The sequence below is a fragment of the Pteropus alecto genome, unplaced genomic scaffold, assembly GCF_000325575.1.
Source record: "Pteropus alecto unplaced genomic scaffold, ASM32557v1 scaffold20, whole genome shotgun sequence".
Lineage (NCBI taxonomy): Eukaryota > Metazoa > Chordata > Mammalia > Chiroptera > Pteropodidae > Pteropus > Pteropus alecto.
Genome location: NW_006436298.1, coordinates 4,486,183 through 4,509,186, shown reverse-complemented (window position 1 = coordinate 4,509,186; position 23,004 = coordinate 4,486,183). Strand labels below are relative to the sequence as shown.

Here is a 23,004-nt window from a genome sequence, read left to right as displayed (position 1 = left end):
GTGTTTCCTCTAAGCTTGTGCCTCAGAGATCTCTTCAAGTTCTTATCCATTCTCCAGTGGTAGACCTCTATTACTGATTACTTAATATGTATCACTATTATGTAAAATGTCTATTAGTCTGTTAAAGAGTGGGGTATATTTTCTTTTGCACAATTTAGCCTATTTTAGGCCAGCTTATATCCCTAGGTATCGAGGATGGGACTTTTTCAGTGATTCTGTCTACCTTTAATAGCCTAAGTCTAGGATGGTTTCTTTTTGAAGCCCAAGAGTAGAGAAAATATTTAACTTCCTCCAACCAAAATGGGTTTTCACCGGATCCTCTGTAGGTTACAGACTTTGCTTCCCTGAAGACTTTCATCTAGTGGGACTTTGTGTCTTTTCCTACTATATTCCCTCAGGCCCTGAGGGTGGCCTTCTCCACTCTCCCTTCCATCTTTTTCATGAGAACAATTTCAGAAATTTTAAAACACAAAGAAACACATGACTTAACAAGAAATCTGTAATTTCCCTTGTAACCAATTTAACTTTTTTGAGCAGTTGTCCCCAATCATCAGATTTTCTCTGGTTCAATGAACTGCTTTCTGCTTTGACTACAAACTTTCAATTCATTCTTCCTGGGCTTTTTGATTCAAAAAGAAAGGCTTTATTTAACCTCTCTATCATTCTTGTATCAGACAGAAAGATCTGAGCTACTTTTTTTGGTTTCTCTGCCTTATAATTCCTGGCTTTCTATTCAGTGTGCTCACACAGGAAAATTAATAACTATACAGTCTTCATTTCTTTTATCATCCCTCCCCACCAGCTTTCCCTATCAACTACTTCGGCAGAATGTTTTAATCTCCATCCCTATAGTCTTCTCAAGAAGAAAAGGCCATGTGAACATAACACGATATTCCTTTAACACCAGTTGCTATTAGCAATGGCTTGAAATAGCAGCATGATGAACTTTTTATTTCTTTAAAAAGCTAACAATAAACCAAAACTTTAAACACATATTAAGACTCGTAAATTAACACTCCAGTTTTATCACAGATTGTAAATGATAAAAAAGTGAATTCTTTATGAAATAAAGACAAATTGTAATACCTTAAATTTATATACTTCCTATACACAGACTGATCCAAAATGTGGTTAGCAGTCTCATGAGACACGGCAGGGAAGTAGTAATATTGGTATTATTATATAAAGACTAACTGGGGATTAATTTCTCAATACAACAAACAATAAACAGAGAAGCAATGATTAGAGTCCAATTCTTAGTCCTAAAAAAGTGTTTTAATCACTAAACCATATTACCAGGCCAGTTGAAAAACACTGGAAGAACTATGTAAAAGATGAGAAACTAAGAAAATCTAAAAGCAAGAATTTTAAAACAAATGCTTTTAAATAAATACAGCTTGCTGAAAACACAAAGTATGCCACAATGTTTCCTGCCTAGGCAAAAAGCTAATACACATGAAAATATATCTGGCATATTAAAAACACCTAGGAGGGGGAAAAATAGGTGTAGATGATAGAGGCTCTGTTCATCCCTCGGTTGACCAAATCAAAGGAGCAACAACAAGGAAAAATCGCCTGGGATCTAGAGGAACAAGCCATACAACTAGGGAGAAATCCAAGAAATCACGCTCAACAGCAGAAGGTGAGATGGGGCGAGGACGCGGGGCTGCCAGGTCTCGAGCGGTTGAGTGAGACCGAGGCTGCGGCAGCGACAGAAGCCTCTTAAAGGGGCTGCATCTGCTTGCTTTAAGCACCAGTGCCGATTTGGCTGCGCACAGGGGGCACCAGGGACTTACAGGGACATTGTTGGAGGGCCTAGGCGAGACTCGTCTGTACAGAAAGTGCTGGTGGTATCCATCGTTCCCTGTTGTGCCCTCCCCCTTTCTAGCGCACTGGATACAGCGCCACTGTGACGTCATCAGACTGGATAACAGAGGTCACTCTGCTCAGAGGATTCCCTGAAACCCCGCCACCCCCAGCTCCCAGCCCCAACTAAGCCATATCTAGGCATATCCTCAGTGAGTCAGGTGCTACTTGCTGAGCAGCGCCTAGACTCACACTGGAGCCAGCAGGCCTCAGTTTGTGGTGTGGCCTTTTGAGGCAACTATAAGCACAGCATCTGTGGATTGCTTGCTGAATCTTAACCGGAGGGGTAAAGGCTTGGGCTAAATTTGGCCTGCAGCTGAACCCCTCTCAAGACTGTGCCAATAGACCCAGAAAGGCAGCCAAAATGGGAGGACAAAGAAGCAGAAACCATATGACAAAACAGAACAGAGATCCAGATATAATGCAGTCAAGCAATCTAACAGATGCAGAGTTCAAAACACTGGTTATAAAGATGCTCAAGGAACTTATGTGAACTGTAGATGAATTCAGTGAGAATTTCAATAAAGAGAAAAAAACATAAAAATGAAAATGGAAACTATAAAAGGGAACCAGTCTGAAATGAAGAACGCATCTGAGATGAGAAGTATATTAAATGGAATAAAAAAAGGAATAAACAAAGTAAATAAAGAAAAGGATCAAATGCCCTATCTAGAGGACGAGAAAGCCAAAGACAAGTAATCAGAATGGCAAGAGATAAGATGCCAAGACTAGAAAAATAATTTAAGGAACATATGGGACACTATTAAGAGTCCAAATATCCGTCTGATTGGCATACCAATCAGATGGATTTCTTGAAGAAAATCAGGATGATGAACAGCTGTTTGAAGAAATAATGATGGAAAACTTCCCTAACCTGGTGAAGGAAATTGACATAAAATTCCAGGAAGCTCAGAGAATCCCCAAAACCAGGGATCCAAAGAGGCTCACACCAAGACACATCATAATCAAAATGCCAAAGGTTAAATACAAAGAAACAATATTAAAAGTAGCAAGAGAAAAACAAATAATTACCTACAAGGGAACACCCATAAGACTGGCAGCTGATTTCTCAGAAGAAACTATGCAAGACAGATGAGCTTGGCAAAAAATATTCTACAGGATGAAGACCCAAGAGCTACAACTAAGAATAATTTATCCAGCAAAGCTATCATTTAGAGTTGAAGGACAGATAAAGAGCTTCCCAAACAAAAAGAAGCTAAAGGAATTTATCACCACCAAGCCAGTATTACAGGAAATGTTGGAGGGACTTCTTAAAAATAAATAAATAAAAATAACATGTATCAAAAAACAGGAATAAAGAATGGCAACTACATTCCTATCAATAAGTACCTCAAATAGAAAAGAATTAAGTTGCTCCTACTACAAGATAGAATGGATGAATGGAAAGGAAAAGAAGACCCCTACATGCTGTCTATAAGAGACTCACTTCAGATTAAAAAACACACACAGATTAAAAGGAAGGGGATAGAAAAAGATACTGCTTTGTTGGACCTAGAAGGTGTAAAGTCAGACAGAGAAAGATAAACACTGTATGATTTCACTTATATGTGGAATCTAAGGAACAAAAAGAACAAACTAATCAAAAACAGACTCACAAATGTAATGAACAATTTGGTGACAGAGAGGAGGGAGTTTGGGGGGCTGGGAGAATGGGGTGAAGGGTTAAAGAAGTAAAAATTAGTAGCTGATGGATAGTCAAGGGGATGGGGAGCATGGCAGAGGGAATGCAATTAGCATTAATATGTTGGCTAGATGGAGGGTCAGAGGAAGGAGGGAGCAATTGGGGGGATCGTTTTACAAACTATATAGATGTCTAACCAACGTACTGTATACTTGAAACCAATTAAAATAAATTTTAAAAAAAACTAAAAGGGGAAAACACTAGATACAAGATTACATCATCTTATTCAAGATTTAACATAATTAGATGTGACAATAGAGAAAAACTTAGGGGTAATTTCATTTTTTCAGAACATTACATGAAACTCTCATCCACTTCTAAAGCAGTAATCATCTGAATACTAAAAATTTTACTAATTCCAATAGCTGATAAATATTACTTATGGTTATTAGTCTTTCTTTTTTAAATACTTGGGATACAGTAGCATTTGATATGTGGTGGTTTATTGTTAATATTAGGCTATACTATTCCATCTGTCACTAATTTTATGTAGTGCCTTCCTTGACCTTTGCATATTTTCATTTTGCAATTATTTCCTGACCACCTACTATGTGCCAGTATTCTAGAAGCCAGGGAAACATTAGTACACCAGAACAACATACTGATCCAATAATTCCTCCTTATACATCGAGATCTTTCTTGACATTCCTAGGTTTAGGATGCTCTGTTACCACTTCCTATATATTACTCTAATTCCCTTGTTTCACTTATCAACTTATGCTGCAGAGCTAATGATTTCTATTGGGCTCCACTATTAGACTGGCATTTTCTTGCAAGCTAGGTAGGGACTATATTTTATTAATTTGTATATACTGAATGCTAACAGTGCCTGATAATCATTCACTTAAATACATGGAATAGACATACAGAAGTATTCAGTGAATGCTGTTTGGATAAAAATTAAAATGTGAGTCCACATTTTGGTATTCTTCCATTGTTCATTACAAGTATATAGTATTTCAATTCCCTTTAGCTTTTAGGGCTATCCTAAGAAGCTAATTCTGTTTTACCAGGAATAAATGCAATTTGAGTAGAAATAACTAACTTTATTTTTTTTTAATATTTTTATTTTATATTTTATTATAGTCTGCATTTTATTTTTTTCCTGTTTATCTTATTTCTCCAGAATCATCTAGTGCCACTCTGCCCAAGGTAAATGGTGACAAAGGATCTCTCCTTGACCAAACTTTAGTCAGGCTCCTCTGGGCCCTCTTCTTCTTTTAAATTCCAATCCTCCTACCCTTTCCCATGTGGCAATCATCAGTTTGTTCTCTGTATATGTCTGTTTCTGTTTTGTTTATTCATTTCTTTTAAGACTCTGCATATAAGTGAAATCATATATTTATCTTCCTCTGACTTATTTCACTTAACACAATACCCTCCAGGTCCATCTATGTTGTTGAAATGGCAAGATTTCATTTTTTTTTTTTAAATGTGAATATTCCATTGTCTATATTTATAACACCTTTATCCATTCATCTATTGATGGACATTTAGGTTGCTTCTGTATCTTGGCTACTTGTTATTTGTTGATTTATTGATGATAACCATTCTGATAAATGTGATATCTCATTGTGGTTTTAATTTGTATTTCCCTGATGATTAGTAATGTTGAGCATATTTTCATATCACTGTTGGCCATCTGTATGTCCTTTTCTGAGAAATATCTATTCAGGTCCTCTGTCCATTTAATTGGATTGTTTGGGTTTTTTTGGTGTTAAGTTGTATGAGTTCTTTATTTTGGATATTAATCCCTTATCGAATGTATCAATTGCAAATATTTTCTCCCATTTAGCAGGCTGTCATTTCGTTTTGTTGTGCAAAAACTATTTAGTTTGATGTACTCCTGGAGAGTTCATGCAGTTCCCCAAGGGCTCTCTTGGCTTCCCGATCTTCTCTATTCAGTTTCTTCCTCTTGTTTATTGTCAGAAGCTGTTTATTCAATGCTCAGTTGTCTTGCAGGAGTAACTGTTACCAATACACATGTATTTTTAATTATTGCTCATGGGAGGGGGCAGGTTCAGCATTCTCCTACCCTGCCATCTTAGACCTCCAATACTAACCTTTCTTTTAAGCAAGTTATTAATCAAACATGCAACTAACAAAATTCAAATTTCTCATAACAATGACATCAACCTATACTATGCATTTTACATTCTTTTTCTTCAGTAACCCAGACGTAAAAGCATACACTTTAGGGTTAAATATTACAGGTTAATTAAAACAATCTCAGCTTTCTAAAAGTGAAATGAGTTAATTACATCAGTTATATAGTGATGAATAGTATTAGATTAGGAATTAGGGTTACTCGAATTTTTATTAGTCAAGATAACGGTTCTAACACTACCATAGTTTTTGCCTACTCAGCTAGCTTTGTTTACCATTAATGAATCACAGTTTCATTTAGACATAAGTTTAAGACTAACAAAAAAAGTAAACAAGTAAAAAGAAAAACAAGGAAATAAATTTTTAAAATTTCACATAAAGAATCAATAAATCAATTTAATTTTTAGTTAAAATAAGTTGTATGGTTTTATTGGTAGCAATAACTAATGCCATTCTTTCTGAGCAGAATTCTTAAGTGTTTATCCTAAATCTTTAGATCATGTAGAAGTTATCACTCCAACTCCTCAAAACCATTCACAAGCTGATAGAATCTTATAAAGAAGGTTTTCAATATAACAAGGAATTGCTGAAACTAAAATGAATAATGATTAAAAAAATAAATTACGGTCCAATAGGTTGTCCAAACTCAAACACTTTAAGAAGTTGCATAAACATCTAAGATACTAATTAATGATGCTGCAAGACCATAATTGTACCATTCTCAATTTAGAGTAATAAATCTGGGGTTAATACATTTTCAGGAAGATATATGCAAGCATGTTCATTATTAAGCCAAGTAATATTTTCATACCATGAAGACTGGTAGCATAGTTTACTACCTTTCCCAGGTGCATGCAAGTTCATCAATAAGATCCAGATTATTTCAGTTTTCTTTCCTCACAGCTTAAGGCCTCCCATTTAAAAAAACCAAGAGGTCAAAAAGATACCCCTCTGGGATGGAAGGTTACACCTGATGGTTCCTAATGTCACGACACTTCTAAAAGTTCTGTAATGGTGTTAAGTTGACTTAACTATCAGGATATGTAGAGCTACACTGGTAATGGACTAAATTAATTTACTTTGGAATTTATCAAGCAATACTTGCCACTATATGAAGCACCAGGAATAGAAACGAATTTCAAACTGCCCTTAAAGAGAAAAATCACGAAGAAGAGAAGTCACACACATTAAAAAGCAACTGACCTGAATGCTTCGAAAATGGCAATGTCATAGAAAAAAAAACACAAAAGATGGGCAAATTGTTGCTGATTTTAAAAGACTAAAGAAACACAAATGAATGCTATATGTGATCTTTAATTTAAGGAGGGCAGTGAGGGGGACCAAATAGCTAAAAATGGCATTTTTAGGCAACAGGGAAAATGTGATGTCAAATTTCTTGAGCGTTATAATGATGGCTGTGGTTATGTACAAGGACTTCCAATATTTAAAGTGAAGTCCACGCCTGCAACTTAAAAATTTTCCCCCCCTTTAATTCTCTACCCCCACTTCCACCCTTGACCTACGGGATGCTGCAATTTCCCCTTAAGAACTGGATCTCTGAAGGCAGGGCGTATCCTCCCATGAGCTCATGGTGCATACCTAGGGCACCCCAGGTGCACGGGGTGGGCAGGGGCGGGCGGGGGGGCCTCCACTCATGGAGCACACCTGAGGTATGGTCCGTGGCTCCACCTGGGTCATGAACCCAGGACCTTCTGCGTGTAAAGCAGATGTGCTGACCACTACACTATGGAGCCACTCTGCAACTTAAAATTTAATAGGTTTAGTGAAGAAACATTTTATAAAACATGTAAATATCTCTTTCCTGAACATATTTAAATTAATATATTTTAAAAAAGAGAAAACAAATATGGCAAAATGCTAACAATGGGTGAATTCATGGGTGTTCTGTTAATTCTTAGGTAGGCTTTTATTTTGAATATAAAATGTTTGAAATAAATTGGAGAAAAAAACAATATTATTATAAATGAATCCAATCAAATAATTTTTAAAAAATTTAAAATATATTAACAAAATTTTTAACCCCAAAGTTAGATGATTCATTAACAAAATGTTTTTAAAAATATGTATTTTTGATCTGCAGTTGGGAATCTGCGTATGCAGAGGGCCAACTTAAATTATACAGATTAGTGTAAGGGCGGTCATTGCCCTTAACCCACTCAACCCCCAAGTTGTTCATGAGTCAACTATACTAGCTTTAAACCTAAAATTTATCAGCTATTGACAACTGAAACTCAGTAGGGCACTAACCACCATAACCTTAACGTGAACCTAGAGTGAATATGAATATATTACAAATCTTTAAAGAAGATTTATTCCTTAAAATGGAAATGTTAATTTGATCATTTTCCTACAAAATATACAATTTAATTGTTTGATATGGATTGGCCACAACAAGGTGCTTAAATTGGTTTTAAACTGGTCTTAAATTGGTTTTCATAATATGTCCTGAAATTTAGGAAAATTGGTGTGGTAGAAAAATTACTGCTGCATACTCATCATCAAGACAAAAAGTAACTTTGGAACCAAAGGCTATGGAATATGATTACTACGTATTTGTTGGTGCTACTGCCCTAACTTTTCGAGACTTGTTTATATAGATTTTCTCCAAACATTATACAAAATTACTTAAATATGACAGTATTTACCGTTTGTTGAAGTCCTATCTTTAGGTAGAGTATTTAAAATTAATCCTTGTGACTTTTTCCCCCTTTTTAATAACTATAAAAGAAATATATGCTCATTCTAAAATTCTGAAGTGTCTACTTCTCTCTCACTCTAAGGTAAGCACTCAACATTTTGGAATACATGTACTTTCTTCAATGTATACCAAACTAAACTAACACTATACATCCCAGGAAAATAGTGACCATGTCATTTTACTTCTCATCATTAATTGTAATCTTCACTTCCAATAAAGTATTTGGTACAGGGCAGTCTCAATAAATACTTGGTGTTCAATTCATTTACAATGTTACATTGTTTTTTTACCTTTAGCACTCATTGTAAATATTTCATATCAATATTGATGTGGCTACATTATATTACATTCTTTAAGGATACATCAAACTGTGTAATCAACAATAGACATAGTTGTTACTACTTTTTTATCATTACAAACAAGAAGGCAGTGAATATATATAAATATGTAAATTTAAGGATTTTTGGATATCAACATGCATGTATCACAGCATTTTAATTAAAAGATCATTTACAATTTTTTACACTTACCCTCTACCTTGCTTTAAGCTCTAACAGATGACTTACATATAAAATTTTATATATGAAAGCTAATACTACAATACATTATGACCTGATTTTTTAATTTTATATTTTTATTTGTTAAAAATACAACAGAAATCTCAATATAACATGTTCCAAAGCAAAAAAAGTTAGAAAAAAAATCTTACCATTCTTGCTGACATCCAGTTCCCTGAGATTAATGAGATTTGCAATAGATGCTGGTAATGTTGTTAAATCATTGTCTGGCAAACTCAGTTTGTGTAGAGACTGACAATTAAAAAGTTGCTATCAAAACAAGGGAGGAAAGAATTTTGATTATTTCTTACGTTTCCTTAAATATTTCTTTTATTAACCTTTATACAAATAAAAATTCTAATGTTATTAAAACTGAATGAGTTATACCCACACAAACACCAAGAAAGACCTCTTATTGTTTTACGCTATTATGAATTGAACACAACTGAACTACTCAGAATGATTTACATCCTCACACTTCTGCCCCGAGCAAAATGTACTTAGTGAAAATAAGAATATGGTTGTATATTCTGTTGACGTAGTAAAAATAATATGTGGCTGTTAAATATGGTAAACTTTGGAGCTTATATTTCAAACACTCTTATTCCAAAATGAAAGTTTATATCGATTAAATTCAAATAAGTACAAATAATTTAAAATGACTAAAAACATGGAATTCTGATTTGGGAGGACAAAATAAATAAGGGAGCAAATATACTGTCATGCTAAAAATCACAATAATGAAAGGTGACTTAAAATTATATTTAACCAAAATATATGGCCACTTGAGTTCCAAACTCACCCCCCACCAAAAAAAAAGCAGCACACAGAATTTTTAGGGCCGTGAAAATACTTCTGTATGATGCCATAATAATGAAAACATGTCATACATTTGTTCAAACCCACAGAATGTACAATATTAAGAGCGAAGCCTAATATAAACTATGGACTTTGGGTGATTACGATTTTTTTAATGTCGATTCACCAATTGTAACAGATGTACCACTTTGGTGGGAGATGCTGATAATGGGGAAGGCCATGCATATGTGGGGACAAAGTAGGTATATGGAAATTCCTCTAGATTTTGCTGTGACTCTAAAAATGTTCTAAAAAAGTAAAATCTTTAGAAAAAAAAAGTAGTACTGTCAGGACAGTATTGAATAAGCCCTATTTGAGAAGAAAAATCTTCCAAAAATGGAAACTTTTTAGGTATGGTAAGTGTTTCAGTTATTTCCACTATCATACCAAGCCTCTCTTTTCAACACAATCCCTGACTGAGACCCTACTGGTTGTGATTAGAGAAAAAGACTAAGCTTTGTCTTCCATGATCTATAGGAGAACCGGCTAAGGAAGATAAATTTTATTTGCTTTAGAGCAACACATATAAGGAAACAGTAATTTACAAAGCACCCTATCACAACTCGAGAAGTAATTCATAAACATATAATCCACAACCTTTAATATTTTATCCACAGCCATGTACAGATTTTATAACAGAGGTCTCCAAACCCTGGGGCCACAGACTGATACTAGTCTGTGGTCTGTAGTTAGGAACCAGGCAGCACAGGAAAAGATGACTGGAAGCAGCAAAGCTTCATCTGTATTTGCAGCCACTCCCCAGCACTAGCATCACAGCCTCAGCTCCACCTCAGATCATCAGGCATTAGATTCTCATAGGAGCATCGGTCCCTGGCGCCAAAAAGGTCCCTGGCGCCAAAAAGGTCAGGGACTACTGCTTTGTAAGACAAACTTGGATGGAATCGGCTTTCAAAATTTTTTACTATTGGCAACCGAAGAAAAGCCTTTTTAAAAACACTGCCATCCAATATGTTTACACACACAAATTTAAAACAAAGATTTCATGTAACAATGAATACATACAACTTTATTTTTTTCATATTTTATTTTATTTTTTAAACATTTTATTATTATTTTTTCTTTTCTTCCCCCTCCCCCTTGCCCGCTCTCCCCTCTGGTAACCACTAGTCCATTGTCCATGTCCTTGAGTCTGTTTGTTTGTCCTGTTCATTTGTTGCTTTTAGGTTTATATCCCACATATAAGTGATATCATGTGATTTTCAACCTTTTCTGTCTGGCTTATTTCACTCAGTATGATTATTTCAAGGTCCATCCATGTTGTGGATACATGCAACACTTTATATTCTATTCCATTATAGTTAGGGTTACCAGATAAAACACAGGATGCTTGATTAAATTTGGATTTCAGATAACAATGTTTTTAGTAAAAGTATGTTCTATAAATTATGTAACACATATTTATATTGAAAAATTATTTTCACCTGAAAATTATAATTTAATTGGGTGTCCTACTTTTTTACTTTCTAAATTTGCCATTCCAAATCACGGCTTGTTATGTGGAAATGTCACACACAGTAAATTAATCTTTAAACCACCAATGAGTATCTACCCATGTTTGAAAAACACTGCTGTTTGGATGGTAAACAGTTTTAACAATTAAAGCTATTGCAGCTTTTCCATTAAAAAAAAAATTGAGTAGAGGATGAAGTGAGATTAAGGTTTAAGGGAAAAAAGTGGCCACTGAAAAATTTTAGCTAAGAAGTTGATAATGTGAGATGGTTTCACAGCAGCAAACCAACTTTCTCCTTGTAGTTGTTTCTCCAATACCTTTCCAAACAAACTGAAATGGGGCAAACAGAATACTACGTCTAAAAAGCTATTTAACAATCAAGGTATGATGTGATAACTAAAAAAAATTATTCTCAATTACAATACTGTAGATCAATGTCTTATAAAAACTAGAAAAAAGAAAATGTAATTTTAGTTCTTTGTCTAGTTAAATCCATTGATTGCAGAAACTGTGCAGTTTTATTGTCTACCTTCGTGGCTATAACAAAACTGGAATTAAATACAAAAGTTTGTTATTTACACAAATATTTAAATATTTTAAAAATATTTGAATTACACTGAATACCCTAAGATAAAATTAAACCAAAAAATGGAAACAATGCACACATATGTATCGGCAGCATTATGGAGACATTGTGAATATATTTCTAGGAATAAATATAACCAAAGTCAATTCTTGAAAGACAGTATTAACATACCTTTGGAAGCTCTTCAATCTGATTAGCATCTAAATAGAGCTCCTCTAAAGTTTTTTCAAAAGTAAAAATCTCTTTGGGAACCTGTTCCAAACTGCAATGAGAATAATCAAGAGTAGTGACAGTCTCCTCTTCCCCTCGTAGACAACGACATGGTACCAACCGCACAAACAAACTTCTTTTTGTAGTCATTTTTAGACACTGCAATATTCAAATAAAAATAACTTTAGTAAAACATACGTAACAATTTTTCAAAACAAATTATTCCAACGCATTTATCACAGATAAACACCTCCTCCTCTACTCCCAGTGAAATGCATTTAACATTGCTGTATTATAAAAATTTATATATACTGAATTTCAAATTAAACTCAAGCACTTTTGTAATTTATAAAATGATCCATTACGTAACCATTGTATGCTTCTACAAGAACAATACTTTATGAGTCTGCTCATCCTCAACAAGAAAACCCCTAATACAACAAAGATATTTTGTTAATTTCTGACTAAAAGCTATTTATCAGTTTTGAGTAGGAAGGGGGAATGCAGAGATATTTTCAGGTCTTCCTAACCAGCCATCAAAATAAATCACTCTTAACTTTCCTATGACTTTTCTGCGTCAAAATTCCAATCTATGCCAAGTATATTTTGTTTCAACGCTGTCTGGCTTATTTCATTTCCTAAAGACCTTTTTATTTCCTAAAGACCTTTATAATTGTTATAGGTTATACACTAGAGAATAAACATGCATCAGGAATGTACAGACTTCATTATTTCAAACTAACTGGGGGAAAGGTTCGATTCTGAACTAGTGAAAATTCTCAAGGCTCATTGTATTAGAACACAATGTACATACCTAGATGAATTCCAACTAGGCTAAAATTACATTAGCCAAGAAAAGCCTATTTCAATAAATATGAATGCCTAGTGTTATCAATTCTTTGTAAAATGATAAATTCTTGCTCTAAGCAGAGACTGTTAAAGTATTAGATTTCTAGGCAGGGCCAAGACTAGGTTGAAGCCAAAGAGGCAAGTGCCTCAGGCGCAAAATGTAAGGAGGCACCAAAAAAATCTTAGTAATTAAATATTTTAAGGCAATTAAAAAAATCAAAATCACTAAAAATAACCCATTTATGAACAAAATGGCTACTTTTTAAATAAAAATAGGATCAGTATTACTGAATTTTTTTTTTTTTTTTTTTTTTGCCTCTGGCTCTAATATGGCTCTGCAAGGCACTGCTTCTAATTCTTCCAATTCAAATTATATGGTATTCTTAAAGTGTTTATCAACAATAAATATTCATTTCCCTTGCAATCTTTTAAAAGTTCTGACTATTCTCACTCGATCATCATGTGCCAGGCACTGTGCTAAAGTTCTTTAGATAAATTATATGCATATTCACATTTCATCCTTGTATTTTTCTAAGGAATGTGCTATTATTCCTATTTTTCTATAAAGAAACTGATTCTGCACTCTTACTGCACTATTCTGCTTCTCAATATATAATGATATGTTTGAACTCAGGTGCTCAAAACGATTCAAATATCAATAGGTCTTTACTACATATTTCTTTAGAGTTTACAAAAATGAACTACTATGGGGTTCAGGACGTACCACCTCAAAATATGGCTCTTTGATATATTGACTTTTAAACTGAAGGAATTTGAGAAAACAGCAAAAGCAAGAAGGTCATGCTGACCTTGCCCTACCCTTCTCCCCTGAAACAGATCACAAACCCTCAGATGAGGTGCACTCCCTGTACGCAGAAGGAATAGACTTATCTTTGAAGACAAAGAGAGAAGAATCCTCACGGGCCTTGCTTAATTCCCCCAGTTTACTACATTTACCTTATACTCTTTGACTTATCATATTTATACACGACTGTCCACTCTTCACCAAACCTAGCATGAAAATACTCAGGTTTAAGTTTCTTTGAGTCTTCATGTCCTTATGAAGGCTTACATGTCACTTGAAACTTATATTAAATAAATTTCTAGGCTTTTCTCCTGTTAATCTGTCTTTGTTAGTTTAATTTTCAGACACAGTCAGGGACTCAAGTAAGGTTGAGTACAATTTTTTCTTCCCCTACACTACGATGTCAAACATTAAATGTTTCTATCCAAAATCTTTGTCTCGCAGGGATATAACGTACAGGATGGTGACTACAGTTAATAAAACTGTATTGCACATTTGAAAGTTGCTAAGAGAATAGATCTTGAAAGTTCTCATCACAAGAATTTTGAAATATATGTGGATGTTAACTAGACTTATTGTGGCGATCATTTTGTAACATATACAAATATCAAATCACTATGTTGTGCAGTTGAAACTAATATATCAATTATCCTTTAATAAAAACAATAACAGAAATCTTTGTCAACATATATCCAGAATGCTTAGTAATAATTTATTTTTATATAAAGATGTGTTTTACAGATAAAAATATGCAGTTTTATTGATCTAATAAGAATTTAATTGCTAAAGGGGAATTTAGCTTATACTTGTGATTATAATAAAAAAAAAAAGATTCTAAAAATAAAGACAAAATTTATTTGTAAGAAGTTCTAAGACTTCCACTGATAATGAGTTAGGGGTACACTGGGAACAATAAAAAGAAGCTCCAGTATGGTAACCACTAGACACGTGTGGCATTTTAACTTTAAAAATTCAAGTTAAACTCAATAAAATATAATATCTAGTTTCTAGGATGGACTAACCACATTTTAAATTCTCAATAGCCAAATGGGGCTATGGCTACTGTGCTGGATAAGAGAAGATACAGAACACTGCTATCACTGCAGAAAGTTCTATGGGACAGTACTGGTGAGATATCTCAAACTACTATTCTACTTCATTATAAGTAATATATGCTTATATTTATAATATATAATATAATTTATAATATAAGCATACATTATTTAATATATAATATTTATGTCATATAATCTAAAAACTTATAAGGTATGGCCTAAATATCCATTTTCCAAAAATCATAATGGATTAGGGAGTATAAATTATTAAAATAAAGGATATGAAATGTTACTATCAAATATATGTGATTTAAAAGAGTATATTAATTTTAGATGCTATCATCTGTGAAGGGCATTTGAGGTATAGGGCAACTTTACAGGGCAGAATAATTGTAAATGAAGGTAAAACAACCTCTAAGACTTTTCTGTAGTGCAAATCATAAATAGATCATGTTGCAGACAGTCAGAAACCATAAAACTTCTCAGAAGAGACAAAGAATTCAGGAAAGGAATTAAATGCTTAGCTCTAGGAAGCTGCAGAGTTTATATCTCAAATGAAAACTTCCTATGGACAGAGGCTGTGAAGAGAGCACTTTATAGGCCTCAGATTAAATTTAGTGGGACTCAAGCCAAAACAAAGATGGACCCCAATTTAGCACACTAAAAACTGCTGATTGATAAGAAAGGAGGGGGACCTTAATTACTGAGGGCAGAGGAGGAAAGTACCAATATGAAAGAGAAATAAATGAGTAACACCCAAACAGATTCTCCCTTACACAATGCTACAAGGAAGTAAACTAAAGGGAATAAGCCTAGCCTGGTCTAAACAAGAAGTGATAAACATGGAAACTGCTAATTAAGGCTGTGATAAGTAAGAGCCACTTTATCAGGTCAGACAACATGGGTAGATGCAGAAATGTTCTAATCAAATAAAGGAAGAGGAGCTGGCCAAGAATGGAGGTATAATAATAAGCCAAAATACCTTCTAACAAAAGAAATTAAAAGCACTTACCACTGGGCTGAATTTATCTCCCTGCTGTTTCTTAATTGAGCCAACATTCTATGGAAACCAAAAGAAAAAAAGAAACAAAATTAACAATAAAAAATGATCCTTATGATTTTAAGGAATATCCAATTTCTTATTTACCTCGAAACGTAAGTTAAAATTCTCAAAAATTCACCAGTGTAAACTAACGTACATAAATTTGCTAACTTCTAAACAAATGGGCGGCTTCTGTTAACCAGTCACTGGATTATTCTTAACACATTTGTAAACTACTGAGAGCCCTCCTCTATATCAAATAACAAAGACTCCTCTATCTACCATTAAAAAACCATTATTTGATCTTACTGAGAAATAATCAAGGTTTTTCCAAGCAAATAAACTCTAATCATAAATTATATTTAAATTTAGTAGTTTTTGACGGTTCTATGTGGCAGAAACTTTGAATGCTTATCAGATTCTATTCCCTCTTTCCAGAATTATTCTCTCATAGTGGTAACAGACCCAGCTAAATACCTACTTTTGAGCTTTCCAAGAAGGGTGGACAGGGGACAGGCAGATGACGCCATTAATATCAATGACATACACTCAGAAGTCTGCTTTCGGGATGGAATGAGGGTTGCTTCTGGGGAAAAAAAATCCACTTTCCTTATCCAAAGCCAGATGTGAACCTATGTCTACTGCAACAACCATCCTATGACCATAAGTCATCAAGCATGAGGATTAAAAACCAATCAATAAGGTTGACAGAGTAGAACCACAAAACAAGCTGTGGATGTCTAATAGCCCCTTGCTGTTAGAATTAGTGGAACCAAGGCTCACTAATGCCTGCTTCTTCTATTTGCTTAAACCATTGCTAGGTTTCTATACCTGTAGCCAATAAATTCCAAAGTAAGATAACCTAAAACCCAAAACAATAGCATTAATTAAAAATATATACATCATAAATAATCTTTTTCTTAAAAGTTCAGTGATATTAATAAATGTGTTTCAGAGTTTTATAGAGTCACACATCAGGCTATTTTCTCTGTGCTAAATGGTTTAGGATTACTAAGTTGTTTAATCTTCTCCACAAATTCTACATATAATATACTCCACAAACAGTATCTTTTGTGTGTAGCAAGCAAAGATGGCCACTAAATCTGTCCTTCAATATACTCCCACATATGCTGATAGTCTGGTAGAATGAAACTGCCAATAAACTGAGATGAAATAAGACTATGGAAAGAGCAGGTTGGAGATAAGAGAGATGAGAGGATTGTGTTTAGAAACTTTAGTTTGAAATACCTGAGAATGTCCTAGTGGGATTCTGAATAGATAGTCGGATATGCGTATTCAGAGATGTGAGAAAGAAATCCAAGCTGAGGATATAAAATTGGAAGTCATCTGCTTAGAGATGATATTTAAAGCAATGAAATTAGATGAAAGGACCAAGGGCATGACTACAGACAGAAAAGAGAACAGGTCCAATGATGAACCCTGAGGTATTATAAAAATAAGTCAGAAAGAAGACACAAAACCAGCAAAAGACACTGAAGAGAAGCAGAGTCCAGAGAAAGCACACAAAAAAACTGTGATATCCTAAAAGTAAAAAGAAAAAAATGTTTCAAGGAGGAAGAAATTATCATCTATATTAATAAGAACTTAGAATTGCCACTGTGTAAGTAATGCAAAGGTCAATCATTATTTTGACAAGATCTCTTATTGTGGAGGGGATTCAAGAGTATAACTTGGCATAACAAATATAGACAACTCAGGTAGTTTGACTACAAAAGATATTAGAAAAATAGAGCAGTAGTGAGGGTAGAACGTAAATCAAGAGTCACAACAGTGGATTTGTAGGCAGATGGAAATAATCTAGTTAGAGAAAGAGAAGAGTGCATTGATAAATTTTTATAAAGAGATTTAGGCAACAATTCATAAGCTTTCCTAGCAAAATCTCTCACCAATAAAGAAGCTGCTTATGAGGATGAAAACAAAAGAAACTCTGGGTGCAATGGTATAACTAGCTAAATAAAATTCACTTAGGGTATTTTTCAAAAGTATAGATTACCACACCTTCTAGAGATTCTGCTTTTGGAGATTAGATATAAAACACAAGATTCTTCATCTAAAACAAAATGCTGATGTGATTCTTTTTTCCAACAGTCAACAATAGTCAATATATGGTCAATCTTATTTCGTCTATTCTTAAATCATTATTTTTTCTCCCTTCCCATCCTCTACTATTATTGTGACAAACTCTCAGTTTGAGAATTACTATAACAACTGAAAAGTGAAATCACTATAAAGGCTTTTTTTTTTTTTTTTTAAATACAGTATATTTCCCTACTGATCTAAAGAGATCACAAGTTATACCCAGCTAGGTTTAAGAGAAATCTTATGTTGGAGCAATCTTTCTAAATGAGTTCAGAAGTGGAAATGGACAAAGGTCCTCGGGCATGTCCACAGCTATTAGATGGTATTTAGTGGTTATATAAGATCATTTTTGTTTGATCATGGCTATCACGGTGTTTGCTAATCTATATCTGGTGTACCTGTGTTTAGTTCTGAGGCATTTTATGGACATTATTAACCTATTACTAGTAAGTACATGAAGAGTAAACAATGAAAACAGTGATATGAAAAAGAATAAGAACATGAAGATAAGAAACTTATGTAATGAAAAAATAAATGCTGTAGTAAGAGCATTTGATACTGAAGGACAAATCAATAACTATTGTATAAAAGGTGCTACAACATATGGCAAGAAATGAGGAAAGGAGACTGATGAAATAGCTGTTTCACACTTATAGCTATAAAAATCAATATCAATGTCTAACTCCTAGCTTAATTCTAATCCAATAGAAAGCCTAGTTTCTTTAATATCGGCACTGTTAATCAAAATTTCATATTAAACCATGGTTAGCCTAAACATGTTTAAAAAAATCTTACTATGGAATAAAGTAGTAGACATACATACGGAAGTTACTGAAGAGTTCCTACATTTGCAGAAATTTCCATTTTTATATTTTTACATATAAATGACATAACAAAATGGACAGATCCTTAGGCAAATACATACATCTATATAACCAACATTAATCAAGATACAAACTCTTTCCATCACCCCAGAGTCCCCATGTGCTACTTTCCAGTCAACACTCTGACCAAGGAAACATGACTTGAATAAGATACAAAAGCGCTAAAATGTTTGTGTACAAGTGTTATGAGAATGTAGGCTCTTTTTGGAGAAGAGAGTGATCAAATTTTGTATATGGGAGGAAAGCAAATTATTGTGCAAGAGGATACACTGTATTGGAAAATGATTCTCCATGAACATCTCACATTTCTGCTTGGTCTTGGTCCTCTGAGCAATGTCATTTATAGCCAATTTAAGATGATTGTATAAGGAGACATTCCAAGATAATGCTTAGCCACACTGAGACAGTCCAACATCCTCTCTCCAGAGAAGATTTGCTTAAATTCCAGGGTGAAAATAAGGTGTCTGTCTCCAGAGGAGAAGACAGACAGGTCACGATTAGTCCTCTGTAAAATCAGAGTTTCCTAATTTAGGTTTCTTCTCCTGTAATGCACACCACTGCTTGAGCAGGTATCATCTGACCTTCATTGTATCACCCTGTGAAGATTTAGGCTCAGGTAATTGACACGAGATATTGCCTTGGGTGCTGCTTTTGTAGTAATAAATTCTGTTTCTGATTTGGCAGCCTTGTTTTCTGGCAAGTTAACAAGCTAGCTAGCTTATAAGTAGGCTAAAATTTCAGACACTTTACTATTTTTGATTTAACCACCATAAATTAAGAAACATGGCCATAATGTTTTATACCACCTAAGATCAACATATCAAGTCTAATTCCCTATTCCTTGAATTTGGGCTGGACTTGTGACTTGCTTATATAACTCAAGTGTCAAAAGTTTGCTGAGCAAGTTAACAGTGCCTATGGTTCAAGAAGATTTACAATTTCCAACTCTACCTTCTTTGAATGCTACCCTGAGAACATGATAGCAAAGAAGCCTGGGATGAAAGACCACATGCTGATTCACAACTTCAAAAGAAATATAAATTGCTATTGTTTTAAGTCATCAATCTTCCTAAGTTAATCAACTGTACTGATTTTTTTCAAAGAGGAAGCCTTATACTTGTTCATTTCCTTATGTTTTCCATTTCATTGACTTCAGTTTTCTCTGTTTTCTGCCTTTTATTTATTTGAATTTAACTGTCTCTTTTTCTGACTCACAGGGTAAAGCTTAATTGATTCTAATACTTTCTTAAGATTTAAGCTGCACTTCGTAAATTTTGATGTTGCTTTTTGTTGAATTCCTTGAAAAGATTTTCTAATTTCCCATTTGATTTATTCTTTTGCCCATGAGTCATTCAGAACTATCTTAATTTCAAAACATCTGGGGATCTCCTAAACCTCATTTTGTTACTAATTTCTAATTTAATTCCACTATAGCCTGAGAACATACTATGATTTCAAACCTTTGCAATATGTTGAAGTTTTTCAACAGCCTCACATAACATCTATCTTGGTGAGTCTTCGATGTACACATGAATGTTGCATTCTGCATCTCTTGGGTATAGTGTTCTATAAATATCAATTAGGTTAAACTCGTTGATAGTGACGTTCAAATCTATATGCTTACCAATTTAAGGCATTCTTTTCCTACTAATTACTGAAAAGTATTGAGATATCTAACCATAGGTGTAAATATGTCTATTTCTCCTTTTATTTCTGTCAATTTTTATTTCATGTATTTTGAAGTTCTGTTATAAAGTGAATACACACTTAGGGTTCTTGTATCTCCTTGAAGAATGGATCCTTTTATCATAAGATGTTCTTTTTCTCTTCTAATAGTCTTTGTCTTGCCTGATATCACCACAGCGTAGGAGCTTTCTTTTAAGTGTTAATATGGTATTTCTTTGTCCATCTATTACTTTTAACAAAATTTCTTTTTATATTTAAAGTGCCTATTTGTATGAAACATAGTTGGGTGTTGCTATTTCATCCAATCTGACAATTTCTATGTTTTGATGTTGCACTTAGTCCATTTATATTTAAAATAATTATTGGTGTGGCTTAATTTAAATCCATTACATTACTATTTATTTTCTATTTTTTTGTTCCTTCTTTTTTCCTGCCTTCAAACAAAGTTGCTTTCTTTTTCATATTATCTCATTTTATGGCCTTTTAGTTATACTTTTTGGGGATCTGCTCTAGAAATATTCAGTATACATTCTTAATTCATCACGGTCTGCCTCAACTATTATACCACTTTATGCATGATCTAAGAAATGTAAAAGAGTATAATTTATACTTACATTTACTCTCTCCCATATGTCATGCTACTGTCATATGTTACTTCTACATGTTATAAAACCCATATTTTTTTGCTTTACACTATCGACTGTCATTTATATAAACTGAAAAACTAGAAAGGAGACTTTCATATTTTTCATTTCATTTACCATTTCCTGCACTCTATTTCTTACTATATATTTGCTGTTAAGCACATTTGAACAGTTTTTTTAAAAATAGTGTATTTTTCAGTTCGAGAATCTGCATTTGGCTCTTTTTCAGTTTCCATTATTCTCCTAAAATACCCAATCCCTCACATATTATCCTGTAAATTGCTTTAAAATCATTGTCTCCTAATTCTGATAATTGGGTTATCTATAAATCTGCTTTTGTTAACTGTTTTCTCTTAATTACACAATATTTTCCCATTTCTTTGTATATTTCATAATTTTTCATAATATTCTAGATGCTGTTTGTAAGTTGAGAATTATGTATAGTATTAAGTTTTCCTTATTTCCCAGAGTCTATGCTCTTCTCTCAGTTAGGAATAATAATTCAGATTCCTAGTAGAGTCAATTTGAACAGGGACTGGCTGCAGCTTTAATCACATTCAATTCACCTGTGATCAACCCCTCATTTCCCATCCCCAATCACAGCCACCTTTTGACCTTATCAAAATTTGAAGTAGGAAGAATTTGGGCTGCAGAGTTCCAGATTTTTTGGTTCAGTGTACCTTTACAGTCAACTCCAGCAAGGTCTCACAATTCAAGAACCATTATAATTTTCAGGACTACACATTTTTCTAAGCCTTTTAATCCCTCCTCTACTGCTACTACAAGGCAAAATTCAAGGTAGATGGATTTATCAGGCTTAATTAAGGATTTTATTTTGCTTTTGGGGCTCTGTCAGATTCCCATCCCTTCTCAAAAGCCCACACTGTCATTCGAGGATTGGATGATTTATCTTGATCTCTTCAGTCTTTCCATTTATGGCAAGTACTACTTCTCCACCCAAAACAATTACCAGGCATGTGCCCCAGGAAGGGAAACTACCACATTCTTCGCTCACCTATGAGCGGTTACAGTTGATGGAATTCAGTTCACTAAGACTTGCTTGATTTCACTCATTTTTGCTAGCTGTATTTTTTTAAGCATTTTTAGTCTTTCCAGTTTTTTTTCTTATCTTTACTAGAGGACCAAAAGTTTTGTGTGTGTGTGTGTGTGTATCTTCCTATATTCTAAATAGAAACAGGAATATCAAGAGATATCTAGTGTAGACGGAACTGTTCTAGATACAGAAAAGCTCTTCATATGGAAGATACACAGTGTGAAGGAAACTTCACAATGGAAGATACACAGTGTGAAGGAAACTTCACCCTTTTGTGAAGGAAACTTCACAAAGAAAAATTATCAGAATTCTCTTCCATCTCAGTTTAGGAAGAATAATATAATTTATGGAACAACAAAAAGGCCTAGTTACTTTTACAGAAAAAAAATCTTTCATTCCACAATTAGAAATGACTACAAATGCAAACATCCCACATAGACTTGGTTTACTTAACTCTGAAAGCCTAACATTAGATCATTCTATAATCAGAGGGAGGAATTAGAGGGAGAATGAGAAAAGAAAGCTCAATATGGCTCATAACCAAACATGGGGAAGGTGAAACAATGCAGAAAAGGAATACTGGTGATCTGTATGTAAATTTCAATTGTTTTTATATATTTGGTTCTGTTCATCAATAGGTCAATAAAAGTTGTGCAAGGAGATGTGTGGCAACATGTATCACAAATGTATATCCACAATGATGTTGCTTAAAGTGGTAGGGAAATTAAATCTTGGCATTATTTCAAACCTAGAAATAGCTTCCTCATACAGTCTTGGCTAGATTCTAAATCCCATAACACACAATCCTGT

The 23,004-nt window shown here is 33.9% G+C and overlaps 1 protein-coding gene across 5 annotated transcripts in view; it reads right to left on the bottom strand.

Annotated features, from left to right (window-relative positions):
* The window catches only part of ERBIN (erbb2 interacting protein), a 93,584-nt gene that overhangs the window by 47,373 nt on the left and 23,207 nt on the right, over window positions 1–23,004 (bottom strand). For all 5 annotated transcript variants that reach the window (XM_025047671.1, XM_006913090.2, XM_006913091.2 and 2 more), the window contains exons 2-4: window positions 15,797–15,844; window positions 12,037–12,234; window positions 9,103–9,220 (exon numbers count right to left, since the gene is read on the bottom strand). In XM_025047671.1, coding sequence (XP_024903439.1) covers window positions 9,103–9,220; window positions 12,037–12,225 — 307 coding nt within the window. In that variant the 5' untranslated portion in view covers window positions 12,226–12,234; window positions 15,797–15,844. The remainder of the gene's footprint in view (window positions 1–9,102; window positions 9,221–12,036; window positions 12,235–15,796; window positions 15,845–23,004) is intronic.